Source organism: Anser anser (assembly GCF_964211835.1).
Source record: "Anser anser genome assembly, chromosome: 20".
Classification (NCBI taxonomy): Eukaryota; Metazoa; Chordata; class Aves; order Anseriformes; family Anatidae; genus Anser; species Anser anser.
The window spans coordinates 741,164-758,721 of NC_139741.1; the positions used below are offsets into that span (position 1 = coordinate 741,164).

The 17,558-nt window shown below is 59.1% G+C and overlaps 1 protein-coding gene across 10 annotated transcripts in view; it reads right to left on the reverse strand.

Annotated features, from left to right (window-relative positions):
- RAP1GAP2 (RAP1 GTPase activating protein 2) overlaps positions 1 to 17,558 on the reverse strand; it is an 82,715-nt gene that overhangs the window by 57,974 nt on the left and 7,183 nt on the right. For 6 of the 10 annotated variants that reach the window (XM_083805889.1, XM_083805890.1, XM_083805891.1 and 3 more), the window contains one exon: positions 3,601 to 3,636. In XM_083805889.1, the coding sequence (XP_083662015.1) occupies positions 3,601 to 3,636 (36 nt within the window). Of the gene's footprint in view, position 1; positions 2,061 to 3,600; positions 3,637 to 7,613; positions 9,061 to 15,511; positions 15,975 to 17,558 lie in introns of those variants that run through there. The other 4 variants (XM_083805879.1, XM_083805888.1, XM_083805887.1 and 1 more) reach the window with 4 other exon arrangements.

Below are 17,558 nucleotides of genomic sequence, written 5' to 3' on the forward strand. Positions count from 1 at the left end.
CCAGAGCTTCCTGGGCATTGCGGAGGCCGAGCAGCAAAGGCGGCAGCTCAGAGCCCCCCCGCTGCACAGAGATGCTCGGTCTTCTGCGGCGCGTTTGCTCGCCAGTTGTACCTGCAGGTACGTCCCGGCGCTTCCTTCACCAGAATTAGGACGAGCGAATCCCTGGCCGAGATGCCAGGGCTATCAGTCTCCCTCCTCCTCCGATGCTCCCCCTCTGCAATGTCTACTCATGCTCTCCAGTTTCAAGTCCCTCAGACATATTCATGGTTGCCATAGGAACTAATGAAAACCAAATTAAAAAAAATAAAAGGGAGAGAGATAGAGGGAAGAACTGCTTTGAAGCTGCGGTGCCACCTGTGCGTTTGAGTTCATTATCACGACCAGCAGACGCAGCAGGCAGGCAGCAGCCCCGCAGCCCTGCTCCTTGCTCGCGCCCTCCTGCTGCCGCGCTCGGTTTCACCAGACGCCGGCGCCGCGGGGACGCAGGGACACGCAGCCGCCCTGGTGCTCCCCATGGGGGGCTCGCTGCCCCAGGAAGGCTGCCCGGGAGCCAGCAGTGAGGGGACCACGGTGGGGACCCTGCAGCGCCCCGCTGCACCGGGGTCCCCTCTGCAGCCAAAGGCTCCGGGCCACAACCAGCAGCCACTCGCTGTTCCGCCTCCGCCAGCTTTCCACAAGTCAATATTGATGTTTGCAGCACGCACGAGGCTTCTTGAAGTGCTCCTTGGCTTGTAGGAAGCAGCTTGTCTTTTTGTTAACAAGTTACAGAGCAGAGAAAATTGCCTACGCCTGGTATCCTAGCCAGAAGGCTGCAGTAATAAAAAGAGGGCGTTAGAAACCAAAACTACTTTTTTTATTTTAAGGGCTTTTACAAATATCTAATGTGGCTCTGGCTGGGCCCCAATTACAGAAACATTTAATGATGCAATCTGTCCACAAAGCAGAAGCGTTGAGAGGTTGTGGAAAGCATCAGCTGCAAATGCCGGGGATGGAACAACTCCAGGGGACGCTCAGCTGAGCAAACGCGCGGCTCGGGCTGGCAGGCGAGGCCGGGCAGCTGGCGGCCCTGCTCGCGACAGGGACCGGAGATGGGGGAAAGGAGCTCCTGCTCCACGGAAAAGCTTATCGCTTGGAGGGGTCACTGGTTTTGTGTAAGTGACAGCACTGGGACCAGAAGGGAAGACACAGCAGCCCAGGGCACGGCTCCCGGCTGCAAACTCACCCTCGCAGCAGGAGGCCAGGCCAAGCCAGGCTGTGCTGGGCTGTGCTGTGGGTCCCTCTGCAGCCACAGGCACCCCCCGCTCCCCAGGGGCTGCAGCTCAGCACGGCTCTGGCAGCATTTCATGAGCGTTTAAAATCATCTCTCAGCCATGCCTTTGAAGTAAGCGTTTTCATTCCTCTATCGTGCTCCGAGAGGCTTTGCAGGCACGCAAAAATCCATTTCCCCATGAGAAATTCATCTCCCCGCACTCCTGGGGGAGGAGAGAAGCACAGCTCCCGGGTCCTCTCGCTGCCGACAGCAGGAGCTGATGCGACCCCGGCCATAACTGAAGGCACCGGGAGAGGGGACTCTGGGCAGATGTCGCATTGCCGAGCGTGGAAAACAAAGCGAGTGCTGGAGCCTGCACAGACTTGTGTTATGTCATATCCGTGTTTGGGGGCAGGTGAGACACTTCAGCAGCAAAGATCTTTCTCTATCACCAAAAGTGCATTATGTAGGGAAAAAACTCAACATCAGCAGCTGCCCCAGATACCTGCTGGCCTCAGGCAGGAGCGATGCCGGCGGGGAGCAGCCGGGGCTGAGCATCACTGAGCTCACCGCGAGCTGCCCAGGCACAGCTCGCGGCGCAGCCCCAGCCCTGCAGCCCCCCAGAGCCACGGGTGCCCCCCAGCACCCCACACCTCGCCACCTCTCCCAGGGTTGGACCCCAGCACCCGCTGCGGGCAGGAGCTGTGGTGCACCACAGTCTGAGCAGGCAGCCGTGCATGGGCATTAATTGCCCCACACGGTTGGCAAAGAAGTTTAAACACATTTCTGCAGCAGAACTGCTGCACAGGCCCTGAAAAATAAGTAATAAATAAATAAAACAGGGCAGCAGCGTTCATGGCGCAGCTAAATCCTTCCCAGCACCATGGGAAAAAGAAAACTCACCAAGATGCCCCCCCCCATGCTCCTGAAAGCTGTAAACGTCGATTTAAACTTCTCATTAGTTCGGTGAAAACCTGAGCAATGAGCTTAGTAACAGCATTTCTGTTGTGCTATTTACAAAGGGCATTTTACAGGCTTATTCAAGCAGCAGGTTCCCCAAAGGCTTTCTGTATACTTTTCCATTAATGAATAATTTGCACAAGTAATGATTATAAAGGGAAACTGCATGAGCAGTTACCCACACGTATTACCTTGAACTCAAGGGAGGCTTGGCCAGAATATTTCTATATTAGCACACAGTAGCGTTAACAGTGCTGGGAGCCGCAGGAGTGCTTGCAATGGAAAATCCCTGGCTCGGGAAGCGGGAGGGAGGCACAGCATGGGCAGGGCCTGGCGTGAGAGGCATCCCTGGTGCCACAGGAGGAGGTTGTTTCCTTTAATGCTGAAACCTCCTGGAAAGCCACGGCTGCGCTGATAGAAGACAATTCCCCGGCAAAGCATCAAGTCACTGGGATGCTCAGGGGCTGTCTGGGTGGAGCTGGCTCAGACCCCCTGCTCTGAACAAATTCCATCTTCAAGCGTATTTTCTGGAACAAGCACAGCTTTCGCAGCCACGCTGCCCACTGCCCTCACACCTGCCGAGGGGCCGGGCAGCAGCCCCCTGCCGGGCGGGGGGTCCCGCACACCTCAGCCCACCTCCCTGCAGGCGCGGGATCTGCCCCGCGGCCGCTGTCCTGGGCAGCGCCACCCTCGTGCCGTCAGATCTCAGCAGGTCTGCGGCAAGCCCGAGGCAGCCCCGCAGAGAGGCACCACCACCCCGGGGACCCCCACGGACAGGGACAGCCGGCGCTCCCCCAGCAGCCCACGGGGAACAGCAGGGTAAGGGGCACCGCACACCCTATATCCCACCGGGAGCTGCCCCCTCCCAAAACTGTGAGATCCAAATCCCAACCAGAGCGAACCCAGACCTTGCTGACGTTACAGCCAGCAGCCTGCCCTGCCAGCTCCCATTCCCATCCCTCCAAGTCCAACGTTTTGTGAATTCCACCATGCGTGCCTTAAACCCGCTAAAAATACAGCATGCATATCATCCTGTTCACCATAACCACTCGCTGCATGCATCACCTCAGACTGTAAGGAGCAGGGGCTGTGTGACGCGCACAGAAACAGCCCCTCGAGCAGGCAGACAGGGAGGGGACAGACACACTGCCCTGCACGGCTCCGCTCTGCCCAGGCCGGTGCCGCGGGGACGGGCACAGGCACAGCGTGGGGCTGGCACCGAGAGCCCCCGGCCGTGGTACAGCCACCCTGACCTGCCCCGTGTATGGGGGTGGGTTCGGTTGGCTGCTTGGTTTTTAAGGGTAGGGCATCCTCCCTCTGCTCTAGGCCATCACTGGCCACCGTGCATGTCACAGGAGAGTGGCTTTATAAGAGAAAATTGTGGTACTCACTTCATCTTCAGGCTGGCGAGCATTGTCTTGTCGATCCTGGGGAGAGAGCAGAGCAGTGCGTTACTGGTGATGGTACAGCGACACGGGTTGTCCGGCCTCGGGACCCATCCTCCTCAGGTGTCCACGTTCACCTGAGGACCCGAGGAACGAAGTCCGTCCCTTGCCTCCCCGCCCAGCTTGTTCCTGTGTTTCCTCCTTAGCTCTACTCAAGGTCTGGCTCTCCCATCACACTCCCAAATTCATTTATCCACGTCCAAGCCCTTCCATGTAGCCCTGATCCCAAGCCTCCCAGAAAGCACGGATTTAATGAGGACAGACCCGAGACAACGCAGGTGCACCAGAACATCGCCCCTGACCCCGCAGCCCAGCCCTGCAGCCTTACAAGAAGCACAGTCCCACGGGTGAGGACTCCAGGCGCAGCAAGGCACACGACCTTTAGAGCTGACCGGGCTGCCCCACTGCGTGAGCACGGGTCCGTGCCTGGCCCCGCAGCGCTGCCCCGGCCCCGCACCTCGCCCAGCCCAGGTGCCCGCACTCGCTGCGAGCACCCGCAGCCGCCCCGAGCCCTGGAGCTGGAGCAGCGCAGGGCAGCCCGGCCGGCTGCTGCGGGGCTGGGATCCCGAGCCGCATCGCTTCTGTATTTAGCACTGGTAATAAGCGCCTGTCTCCACAGAATTATTATGGTTAAAAGCCATATTAATATTAATTAATGCAAATCATAGTAATGTCTCAAAATGCAAAATTATGTCTTTTGGCAGTAACTGCAAATTCTGTGTTGTCTGCTACATGGTGCACCAAAAAAAAAAAAAACACAACAAACCAAACCAAACCAAACCAACAGAACACTACTGGTTTCTGCATTGCGATCACAGAAAACACTGCAAGGCCGCAGAAATGCGTTTTCCCCTGCACCAGCAGCCGTACCTCCCCCTGCTCCCGGGCTGGGCGGGTGGCGCGGTGGGGCCAGGTCCCGCGCGCCCTGCCACAGGCTGGGCTGTGCCGGCACCGGGGGTCCCGCCTGGCACGCTCATGCTGCCCGTGGGCAAAGCCACCACGCTCCCCGTGCCTCCTGGCCCCTGCCCTGCTCTGTCTGCTGCAGGGGCAGAGCCCCAAACCTGTGGGAGCTCCTCTGTGGCTGAGGAGCACCGGGTGAGCCCGGAGGCACCCAGGTCAGCGGGGGGCTCTCTGGCCGCAGCACAGACTGAAGCTGTCGCCCCTTCCATCCTTGCGGGCCCCCCACCAGCATCTGCCCGTGCTCACGGCTTCCAGAGACCTGGCACGCTGCCGCTCGTACACAGACCCGGGTCAGCTGCTACTAGTGCTTAATATTTAACCAGCCTGCCTACAGATCTTGTTGAACATTAAGTCGGGCTGAACGCTGAAGCATGCTGCTGAGATATCTGCTGCTGAGCTCTGTAATGGGGCCAGCGAGCTGGGGGACGGGGGCACTGGGGATGGCTCCTGCAGGCCCGCGCCGGCAGCGGGGCTGTGCCCAGCGGTTTGGGTTCCGTCAGGAAGGAAGCATGAGAAGAAAAATCAGTTGCTGTTATTTTGCCTCACGGAGAGAGAAGGAAAAAAAAAAAAGAAAAAAAAAAAGAAGAAGAAAGAATACAAGAAAGAAAACCCTCAGCTGGGGAAACCGCAGTTGCGAGATGACTAAACTGAGCGAGCAGCGTGGTCAGGCCCTCGCAGCGCTCCCCTCCCGAGGTGGGGCGATGTGAAACAGCGCACGCCCCCGGCTCTCCTCCCCACAGCACAGACCTCGGGGCGTCTCTGCCCCCCGGACCCCGGAGCAGCGCCCAGGAGGACGGAGCTGCCGACGCAGCTGGGCCTCCCCGCAGAGGGGCTGAGGCCGTGCCGTGGCTGGGCACAGGGCCCGACGGCAGCCCCCCGCAGGCTCTGCGCTCCCCAGCCAGCGGCCCGGCACCTACCGGGGTGACACCGACCGCGGCACCACACCCCTGGCTGCCCGTCGCCACGTCCGCGCTGCGTTCAGCCCCGGCCACCCCGGGACAGGCATGCTGCTCCTGCGGCCCCGTGGGAACGGATGCAGCCGGCAGAGAGAAAAATAACAACAACTCACACGCAGCTCGGGGCTGGAAATAGCAACTACAGCCCATAGAAAGAGGTGCCTGGGTGTGCCCGGCCACCCCTCGTGCTTATTCACCAGGTTTCCACAGGAAGGGCGTGTCGGCCGCAAACCCGAAATGACTGTGAGAAGATGAAGAGATGCAGGTACACGGCCGCGGCAGGCTGCTGCCTTGCCAGTAAAAGTCCAGAAGGGCTGCGGGATGGCGCGGAGCTGGGGGACGCTGCAAGGAGAGGCTGGCACAGGCACACAGCATGCCCCTGCCGCGGCTGCAGGCCCTGCGCGCACTGAGGACGGCGGCGCTGCACGCACTGCGAGCCGGCCGGCTCCAGGCACCGCACGGGCACTCTGCAGGGAACACACGGCTGCGAGGGGCATCTTCCTGACGGGACCCCTGGGAATTTGTTTGCCAGCCTCACCTGGGACCTTCCCAGCAGCACATGGGGAATAGGGCTTCTCCCATACCCATAACCTTTATTTATCACTACACAGAACCCGATCCTGACATTTTTTTTAAAAAAAGTCAGCACCCTGCTTCCCCCATCAGCCAGCCCTCAGTACTCCAGCGGCAGCACAGCCGTGTAACAGCCAGCAGATGACACTTTTCCTGTGTTACTCTCTGGTTAGCTGTTATCTCTTCCCTGCAACTGCCACAGCAGAGAAGAACAAATAAGCGAAGCCTGGATTACCCCAAACTCCCTGCAAAGGTGAAGGTAAGGGCTCCAGTCTGCACTTGTGCCACTCGATTGCAGCTGAGGAAGTGGTCAGCAAACAGCAGCTCAAGGGATGAGCCCAGCGTGGTCAGGGCCCCAGAGCCGGCGCTCCGAAAGGCAGTGGCAAGGGGCCAGGCATCCCCAAAGCTGACGTTTCTTTGCACCACAAAACAAGCCCAAGTTTTACAAAACTGATTTACAAACAAGTTAATTAGCGTGCTTTCTTCCAATCTTTATACCAAGGAAAAAAAAACAGCAAAACGCTCAACTTAGGGCACACACATTGCCAGAAGACTTTGCTGACACTTGACAAGCTTGCTGCCGTCCCACATCACATCTCAGTTACTCAGCATTTCCCCCAGAACGTTTCGAGCAGCTCGGCTCAAAAGCCACCGGCACCAGCGCTCCTCCCAAAACCGCCGGTGCCTATCGGGCTGCCCAGCCCCGGAGCCAGCAGCAGCGGGCAGCCGCCAAACACAGCCTGCAGAGCCGCCGGGCACGGCGAGGTAGAACGTCCTCCTGCCCGACTGCAAACATCCAAATAACCTCCACGTTGTCAGTGCATCCTTCGGTTCCCAGGCCTGATCATACAGCGGAAAAGTGAAGGAAGGGCAGAGGAAGAAAAGTGCCATTTTCTTAAAATCTTTCCCTATAGATCAACACATCTCTGAGAAAAAGGGACACAAACACCAAACAGCCCTGCCGAGCTCAGGGTGCAGGTGGCCACCGCGGTGCTCTGTGCAAGGACGGGAGGTGCGGGGATGACCCAGGGAGGCACCGACAGCCCCGGCACCTGCCTTATGCCGGGTGAGAGCGCTCCATGGGCTGCAAGGTGCCGGAGGCGGCTGCAAGCACCGCTGCCTGGGCAGGGCAGGGTGGGCAGCGCGTCCCACGCAGCAAGGCAGGAGGAGAGGGAAGATCCCCGGGGTGCCCGTGGGGGTGCCGTGCCCACTGGTGCTCACCCACCACGAGTCCCACAGGTGCTTCCCCGGGCACCGCAGCACCCTCCCCTTGGCGCCGCGCTGGGCTCCCCAAGGGCACCAGGAGAAGCGCGTCCTGCCTGGCGTTCACGCGGTGTGCTCGGCCCCGCGCAGCGAGCAGGGCTGTGCCGGCAGGGCCCCGCAGTGCTTCCTCACCCAAATGGCCCCGGAGAAGCCAAAGAGGGAAGAAAAGCCGCGAGCGAGCAGGGTGCTGAAGCGAAAGCCACCCACCAGCCATAGCCGCCGAAGGAGACGCTGCGCTTTCTGTGGAACATGGTGGCTGCTCGGCGCCGCCGGGTGCCGCGGGCAGGGGGACGCAGCAGGGCGGGCAGCACGCCCGCACGGCACGGCCACCGCGGCGCTTCCCGGCAGCGCCTGCTGCGCCGGGGCGGGGGACCCCGACACCTCCAGGTCAGCCGCCTCTTGCCGAGGCGCATGCACACACACACCAAAAAAAGTCATTTCCTTTTTTTTTTTTTTTTTTTTGGCCTCAGGCTTTTCACAACCTTACGCTGCAAATATCGTATTTCTCCTAACGGCAGGAGCCGCACGGCACCACGCGGCGGGCCCCGGTGCAGGGCGTCCCGCTCACAGGCACCAACCAATGTCTCCCGACCACAGGCGGCTTTCGCACCTGCTGCCCCTGGAGCTGCAGGGCTGTCTCACTGGGGGATCCTGACCCACCTGTGCAGTTCATGGGAAATCCCACCAAAAACACTGAATCCGAAGAATTAAAAACCCCACTGCCTCTTCTCTTGCAGAAAAGAACTCCCCGGCAAATTCTGCTGCAGCTCCCACCCGGCAGCACCACCCATGGGGACTGTCCCAGCCCGTTCCACCTGGCCACCAGGCAGCTGCCACCTGGGTTTTCTCTCCTTGGGCTGCTCACCAGCTCCGGTACAACCGCAGCGTGCGTCTGCAGCCTGACCACTACCAAAAAAACACAGTCCTTGAACAACCAGGCTTTGGAAAAGCCATTTAAATGCAAATACTGACCTCTAGCTGGGTCGCAGCTTCCATAAATTACAAAGTCCCAAGAAAACAAGCGGCTGTCCTGACAGCACTCGGGCACGGCGGGCGCAGCACAGCCCGTGCTGGAGGCAAGACGGGTGGCTGTGCCACGGCCCCTGGGCACCCACAGCCCGCACGGTTGACGTGAGCACCCGCCCTGTACTGCAGTGAGGCAGCACAGCCCGATGCTCACAGAGAGCATCCCCTCGGCCTGGGGCGGCCGGGCAGTGGGGGCTGGCGTAGCTCCCAGGGACTGCCAGCAGTCAGGCTCTCCTCCGAGCACCCAAGAGCGTTACATCAAGAGGCATTTGGATTCTGTCTGATGTGTGAAAAAAGGGGGGGAACTAGAGGGCTGGAGAGAGAAATAACATCCAGGGAAAAAGCTATGATTGAAATCCAGCCATTCCAACTCCCACTTTCCTGCCCACAGCAATCTCTCCTGAAAGGGATGAAATATGATGGAAATCCTTTGCATTTTAGAGCTCTTAAGGACATTTACAAAAAAAAAATAATCCAAAATATGCTGCTTGCTTGAATGCTGCAATTTAGGTACCATGAAGCATTTGGAGAACACATTTGTGAGGAGCACATTCGCTTCCAACCTCATACCCCACATTAAACCTTTGCAACAGCAGCAGCAGCACGTTATCTGTTCCCTTCAGCTTCCCCTAGATCACGTCTCTTACACACACACCAGTGGATTTCTGCCCAGCTCTCCTCAGCTGCTCACAATTTCCACGCCTGAATATAACAGCAGGGAGCTTCCCCGCATGGCTGAGCTCTGCACTGCATCACAACAACACAGCTGCAGCAGCTCCAGCACACCCTGCAAATACCGGTGCAGCGGCAGGTAGTGACAGCAGCAGTAGGAAGCATCAACCTATAGCCGCGTCACACCAGAAGCAGCTTGGAAAGCAAGGGAAAGCAGGCAGCTCTTCATTTAAAAGCATGCTCTTGCAGTGCCGTAAGCACCAATTAGTGCATCTCGTCCTGCCACTTCAGTCCCCGTGTGAACTCGCTGGCTCAGAGCCGTAGGAGGCATCGCGTAAACAGCGAGGGCTGCAGGGAAGCGGTGCAGCGAGTGCCGGGCAGCCCAGGGGGGCCCGCAGCAGCCACATGTCATTTTTTTTTGAATATTAGTTTAGAGGCCTCTACATTCAGCAGTCAAACCAACGCCGGCAGGTCTTCGCCACACCTCCTCTGTGGGACAGCGCTCCCCCCGCACCCCCGGCACCGTGTCAGCCCCGGCCAGTGAGGACAGGGACAAGGAGAGCTCTGTGCAGGGCCCACCCCACCCCGCCTGCAGGGAGCCCCGGACCCCATGCTCCCACCCCAGGAGTCCTGTGAAAAATACAGATCCACGGAAATGGGCATTTGGGCCAAGCAGAGCTCAGAGTCATCCCAGCACGGCAATCCAAGCTGGCAGGGCTGCGCCAGCCGCTCTGTTCCAGCCACATCGCATCAGACCCGCGAGCATCCTGCGCCCCCACGGCACGCTACCCGTGCACGGAGCGGGGCCGCAGCAGCGCCTGCCCCAGGCAGGAGGCCACGAGGCACCTGCCAGCGCCGTGTCGCCTGCTGGAGCACGGCCAGAGCAGTTCGTCTGCAGTGACATTCATTCTCTTGCTTTGCCTCTTCCCTCCGAGGTATTTCACACAGTTGGGCTCAAACACCAGAGGAAAAGAAGGAAAACTCCTCCTTTCAGAGCAGATGCAGCCAAATCATAATTGATCAGCCAAACCTAGGAAACAAAAGCCTGGGGGAAGATGCCTCCTTGGTACCATCTGCATGAGACAAAATTAAAATTTCCCAAGGGGTCTCTGACAAAACCAGGAGAGCACATCGCGCCTGACTCACCACCGAGGCCCAGATCTGCTCCACTCCAGACTCGAGGCCGTGAGCGCTGCGTCCCTGCCCCCTGCCTTTGGAGAGGACGAGGGAGGTGCTGTGCAGCTGGCAGCAGTGAATCAAGTTGTTAACAAGCACACGAATAAAGCCAAGCTCTCCTGGCGCACCAGGCATCGCAGCTACCTGGCACGCACCCCGTCCTGCCCCCCCGAGCCGCTGCCATCTGCTCGGTGCCGCGGGGGCCTCGCAGGCAGGAGGTGCCCGAGGTCTGGGTGGCTCCATCGTGCACACCAAGCGTGCACAACAAAGGAGCAAGACAGGGGAGGGAGCAAGAGGCTGCAGTAATAACAGCATGCTGACAAGTGCGTGGCATTAAAGCTTTATGAGCACAAACTGCGGGGTTGCGGTGCTGTTTACAAGAGGCAGTACGCTGCCAGCGCGCGCTGGAGCCGATGGCCGCAGCAGGCAGCCCTCCCCGGGCCATGGAGCCGTGCCTCCCGTGCCCAGCTGCAGGCGGTGACGTGGAGGGGCTGCGCCGTTGAGGCTGAGACCTGTGGAGGGGGCAGCTCAGAGTGGCACCAGCCCCAAAACCTTCATGGATGGAGAGCCTGGGTCTGAGGGGCCTGGGGACAGCAGTACGGGGGCGCAGCAGCCAGGCCGCCTGGTTCCAGCGTGGCTGCAGCCTGCAGGGCGCTTTGCAGCGTGGGGCACAAACCCCACCAGCCGCTCCAGGCCCACAGAGAGGTGATCCGGCGGCTGCTGCAGGCTAGAGGCAGACCAGATTTTAGATACAAAAAATAGAAAAATAGGAACTGCGACTGCTGGTGAGATGCTCGGGAGGCAGCACAGGGTGCTCGTACGGCTCCTCAGCACGGACGGTGCTACCCGGGCGAGGGACGAGCACCCGGCGCGGGCAGGGCAGGGCTGGCACCGCGTCCCTGCAGGCATCGTCTCGGCAGCAAACAGCCCACGCAGCCAGAGACGAGTTCTGCCCAGGAAGGGCAGCATAATCCTTTCCTTTGTTGTTTGGGCTAAGAGAGACTGATTGCATCATTAGTGTTTTAATATTGTATGCGGTGCACTGAGGGTATTCATCTTTCCATTATGATTCTAAGGAAGGTTGTGGGCACCCAGAAATATTAGATTTTGCCCTGGCAGGAAGAACACGCTGTGCATATCATCAGCCTCGACATACACAGCAAAGGAAAACAGAGTCCGAATTAATTCTGACTCAGTACACGGAGTATTTTTAACAGTGTTTTCTCTCCTTTGTGATAAAGTAAAATGAAGAGAGGAACTCAAAGCCTAGAACAGCAGCTTCCCACAAGCCAGGGTTTTAAACCTTGCTTTCCAAGGTAGCTGTTTCCTGCTCGATAGCCCACAGGTCTGCACCATTAACCAGCTGCCACGGCGCTCTCGCTGCTGCTGAAACCAATGGCAAGCAGGGGGGGAGCGCTGCTCGTCCCCCCGAGGCGACCTCTGGTACCCGGCAGCCAGACACGGAGACCCCCGGGGGAGCACCGGCACCTGCGGCAGCCACGGGGCCGCTCGCTGCGGCCGTCAGGCGGAGCTGCCCTGTGCTCGTCGGGAGCAGAAGGCAGCGACCGGGGAGGGACGGAGCCGCGCAGCCTGTTTATCTAAAACCCGTTTGTTAAACTCATTAGAGAAGGCTCATTACGTCTGGGGTTTAACTGGGAGGACCAGCCTGCAAAACAGAGCAACAACTGCGCGCACACGCACACAGGAATGGAGAGCCGATTCCCAGCAAAATGCTCAACTGGCCGGAAAACAAAGAGGAAGTTCAGCATGTAAATTATTGGCTGCCTTTCTTACACGCTTAAAAGGCTGCTGTTTCGAGTACCCCCGGCCTAAGGAATAGACGACAGGGAGAAAACACCCGCTGGAAGTGCCCGGAGGGGGAGATGGAGGCCGTGCCGGCACCCCCCGGCCGTGCAGCCGGGGCCGCGTGGGCGCGCGAGCGGCCTGGCACAGGGCACCAGCCCCGGCACGGACGGAGGTGCCCAGGGCCGGGTTCGCGGAGCTCATTTTCCACCTGCACCATTCCCGTGTGGACAGCAGATGGAGTGCGGGGCGAGGCCCACGGGTCTCGCCCCTGCAGGCGCTGAGGCCCCACACAACTCGGCACAGCCCACGCTCCAGCACAGCTGCCACGTTTCTGAGGCCATTCTCTGCAGCTGACAGCTCAGAGGCTCGGCCCGGCACCCCGAGCGATGCGACTGCCTGTTGTCCGTTCTATCAAAGTGGCTTTGAAGTGCTCTTCGAAGCAGCCACCACCCAACGCATCGCCCTGCAGGCAGCTGCAGCAGCAGTGAGCTTGGCCTAGCCCAGAGCTTGCCCCAGGCACGTTCCCAGTGGCCCGGGCGGCTCCCCGGGCACTTGGCCGGTGCACCTCAGCAGCTGGTGTGTCCCAGCATCACCCGGCCCCGCTCTTCACTGCAGACGGGCGCTGCTCACAGCACCGTGATCAGACGAGACCCACACCATCGCACAGACCCCCGGTCTCTCAGTAATTAGTCCTGGTCCGCTATGAATTTGAACCTCTTGGCGCATGGAGTAGCTGGTTTTCTCAGGCTCATGCATTTCAGATCTCCATCTTGCTAGCGAGGAGATGAAATTCCCCACAGAAAGTCTCCCTTTAGGAAGGACCAGCTCAAGCACACGGACGTGCTGCGTGTCCGTCCCTACCCCAGCTGCAGCACCCCCCGCCCATCTCAGCCCCCAGGAGGATGCCTCAGACAAGCAGCAGCCCCCTGCGCCCACGGGCAGCGCCTCCCCGGGGCATCCAGCACAAAGCTTTCTGCGCCCGCACACGCAAGCATCGTGCGAGGGAAGCCCACGTGCAGGCTGCTGGCGGCGCCCGCCGGTCCCCGTGTAGGGCAGGGCAGGGCAGGGCAGGCACCGCTGCCACCACGTCCCCGCCGTGCAGCCACACAGTGGCCCCAGTGCCACAAGGAGCAGAGCTCCTCCATTTGCCCAGCGGTTCGTGGCCTTGCTGAGGGAGGAGGCGTTAGGGCAAAACCTGACAGACCCCAATTCCTGCTGTTCTCCCCCGAATTGTCCTGGTGCCCATAGCGCGGGGAGGGGCCGTGCAGCAGCACGAGAGCCGGCCGAGGGAAACCGTGAGCGTCCGGCCCCGTTCAGACAGCCGGCCAGGAGCGGGTGCGCCACCAGCCTGTGAAGAAACTGTGGCAAGACAGAAAACTGCTTACACTGAAAACCAGGACTGGCAAAATGCGGGGTGGGAGGGAAGCACAGGCTTAGATAGACCCGCGCGTGTTTTGGCTAGGAACGAGGAGGTTTATGAGCTTTAACACGAAGAACCTCTGGAACAGCTCCCTGCTAACAGAACTAAGGCAACGGCCCGCAGCAGCGCTCAGCACCCTCACGAAGCCGTCCCACGGGGCGCTGCCACAGCAGCGGGGAGTCTGCGGGTGCCCTCGCTCCGCACCGCCGGCCCTCGCAGCAGCCCCGCGCCTGCCGCGCTCCCCGAACCCCCCGAGCAGATGGTTAAGGAGCGACTGCCTGGAGCCAAGATGCGCTGGCACCGGGTCGGGTGTAGGCAGCAATCAGCACTCAGATTCAAGGCCAAACTTGTGCAGGGCTCCATCTAAACATTGCAAACAAGACACACCAGATTTGGACACAAGCTTGTCAAAACCTTGCTAGATCTTGCCAACATCACCTGTATTTTTCCACCATTTTGGGTGGGTTTTGCGATATCTGGGCTAGATTCAAATCAGAACCAAGAAACAGCTCTTTCTGGCTTGGCATCCAACTTGGAGGCAGATGTTAAGTCTGAGCAGGGATTCATCTACTCCCGTGAAACTGCAGAGAGGTCTGGGGAGAAGGAGCTGTTTTTAGCTCCTGGAAAAAATTCCTCTTGGTAGTGTTGCTGTTGAAGTCCTGTTCCTGTTTCCACAGCAGCCACTAATGACAAACAGAGCAGCCCGACGCCAGGTAGAGGAGAGGCAGCAGAAGCAGATGGGCTCTGAGCAGCCCCCAGGACCCTGCTACCACACAGATAGGCTTAGCGGTGAAGGAGGAAGGAAGGAAGGAAGGAAGGATGATAAAACAGATATCAGCAAAGGGGAGCAGCTTTGCTGCTACGGGCATTGTGAACTGCCCTTTGGGAAGAATCAGCAGCAAAGGGAGAAAGAAATATTTGTTAAAGCTGGTGCACGCCAAGAGTGAGCCTGCCGTCTGGAATCACACTTCTTGTTGAATCTGAATTTAGACTCACTGGCTCGTTTCCAACCCTCAATACATCACTCCGTGTGGACAGATATTATGTCCCTTGTGCTGCTAAAGCAACAAGCAATCTTTAATAAAACAGCAGAGGCTGGAGCCTGCAAAAGATGAGGAAATAAGACAGTAGCCAGCAGGATTCATCTCATGTCCTGCATACACCAGGGATGCAAACGACAGGCTCGCACAGCCCTTATCAGCCCCACTGTCAGCTCCCACACCGGGCTGCCACTCGCGCTCTGCCTGCAGAGATGAGCAGGATAAAGAGAAACGCGGTGCTCTGCCCCTGCCTGCTGAGCAGACATGGTGCTTTCTTGTCTGGCAGAGATAAGCAAGAGATCTTGCTCAAAAGCAGAGGGGAGGAGGGTTACCCCAGCAAAGGGTGCCCTGGGCTAACGAAGGGACGCGGTCAGAACAATCTCTTCCCATGTCCTATTTCTGTCAAATGTACAGAACATCGCGGGCTCCTTGGCAAATGAGGTGCCCTGCTGAAGGCAGGAGTGCAACCTTCCCCCCCAGCCCCACCAGCAGTGGGGCAAACACCAGCCATCACAATCCCCCGAAGACAGGTACAAGCAGAGCACTGGAAAGCTCTCTGGAGTTGCCTCCTTTGAATTTTCAGTATTTAACAAAAGCCCTGGCAGTCACCCCGCCGAGACACCGCCACACGCGGGCACACAGCTCGCACGTTCCTGATGAGCAGGATATTCCCCTGTCCCCATGCCTGACACAGAAAGTCTACGTGCCTGGAGTAGTCCTTACATATTTAAATGCGAACAGAAACCAAGAATTGTAAGGCATTTTAACAATAGATCTCCCAGCTGTGCCTCACATTTACATCCAGGCAAGCCCATCCAGGGTAAAAACAAGGACAAATACAGATTTAAATATTTTCTGTTACAGGCTCACCACGCTTGCCTATATTCCAGTCCCCACACGCTATTTAAACATTGCTGTACGTTGTGATGGCAGTTCAGATTTAGAGAGATTCAGAAGCATCTTACCTTGATTTTCTGGCTGGTCTCTCTGTGCAAGATTAACACGGCGAGCATCAGCGCCGGATAAACGCAGGGAAAGGGAATTTCTCCACCCCACGGCAGCCCCGAAGCGCAGCTGCAGCTATCGCAGCGCTGCTCCTGAGGACTGCGCCCAGCTCCGCTCACCTCGCGGCGAGGCACGGCCGCGGCCACGACCAGGAGGGGCTGGCGGCCGCGCTGCGCAGAGCGGGGTGCGGGGCACAGCTGCGCGCCCGCAGCCCCCCGGTGCCGCACGCCTCGCCCCCGCGGCACCGAGCTCGGGGCTGGGGCCCGGGGCCACGTCCCTGCCCCACGGGGAGGACGAGGTGCGGAGGCAGCGGGCTCTCGGCAGGGTTCGCAGCTGGCGCTCACCGGGGGCTTCTGCAGCGCCGCTGGGGTGACAGCCACCGGCGAAAGCTGGGGGTCGTACCATGCAGCCTCCCTGGGGCTTTCAGGGCAAAAGGGCTGGTGGGGGGGAGGTAGGGAGGTTACTGGAGGGGGAAGGAAAAAAAAAAAAAAAAAAAAGGAGAAAAAAACCTTTGGATTCAACTGCAAAACAGACTTCAGCCTTTATGCGTGAGCCCTTTCATCTGCTATGGCTGAATTGAAGACAGACACAGGCTGGGACCAGGCAAGAGTTTCCAGGGCTAAAATCTGGATCCACTGAACTGGAAGGCAGAATTCCTATTCCAGCCAATGGGGTCGGGTTTAGGGCCACCCTTCCTGCTTCGCAGGGCACTTGCCACAGCACCACATTCCTGTTACCCAGCAGAACCCATAGGATGCCCCTGGACCTTCATCACACGCTGCGTCACTCTGGTTCCACTGGGTTCTAAAGAGATTTAGTGAAGCCAATGGAAGTCCCATTTCTGGCACCACTGACATCTGTTTAACAGCAATAAATCCCAGGGAAGTGATTTCAGCTATGAGGCCGCTCAGCGCGGGGCTCGCAGCTCCCTGTGCCACATCCTGCCCCCGCCCCCCGCCGTGCCGGTTCCCACCGGGGCGCAGCAGCGACGTGTGGGGGGAGGCCCCTGCTGGCATCAGGTCAGCGAGAACCACGCCGCGCGTGGAAACCACAGCGGCCTCTGCCCCCCAGCTCTGCCCTCCGCTGCGAGCCCCATACCTAGCGTGGTGCCCCCCAGCAGCGGGCACAGGAACACGTCCAGCATCCCGGCCCAAATGAGCGCAAAAGATACAAGAGCGTGACATCAAAGCACAGCGTGGGCGTCCTGCAGCGTGCTGTTGGAGCAAAATGTCCCACAGGACCTGCCTGCAGGGCGCTGTGCTGCTGCTGCTCCGCACGGCGGTGTGTTTGTGGTACCAGGACAAGAAAAAAGCCCCCAGGGAACGGGCTGCATGCTCTCATCCCTCCTTAAGTGCTGCTCGAGTGAGACCGAGGAGCACACTAATTTGTACAAATAATAAAAATAATGAAACACCTGTTACATGAAGCCTTCCAATGGATCACCCATCCTCTCGTTCAGCTGTTCCACCATCATCATGCACGGAAAAAGAAGCAAATGCGACATAAAGACCCGGATCCGATTGACGTGACGATAACTAATGTGACAGCCTGCAGTGCGGCTGAGCACCCCGGCACCACTGTGCCACCCGGGGCACTGAGACACTCCCTGAGCGACGCCTCCACAGCAGTGCGTGGTGCACCGAGGCGAGCTTCTCGCTCCTGCCCACCAGAGAGGATGGCGGTGCCACCAGGCTTCAGCCGTGTCACAACCTCCCTCCCCTTCAGGGCGCTTTGCATGGCACTGCTGACTGCGTAACCTCAAACAAAACTTCTATTTCATCCTGCCAGAGACATCTCGAATCAGTAGCAGGCCCAATATCCCCAATAGGCAGCTGACTCCTCGCTCTTGTCCCAGAGCAGGCTCGCTGGGGCCACACCGTAAGCACTGCCCCGACGCAGGCTCGGGGTGGCCGCGGAGCAGCGCGGGACGCAGCGCAGTGAGCGGGTGGGTGGGGGGCAGAGTCCGGCACAAACGCTTTGGTACGTTGCCTCAGCCACCGTGGGAGC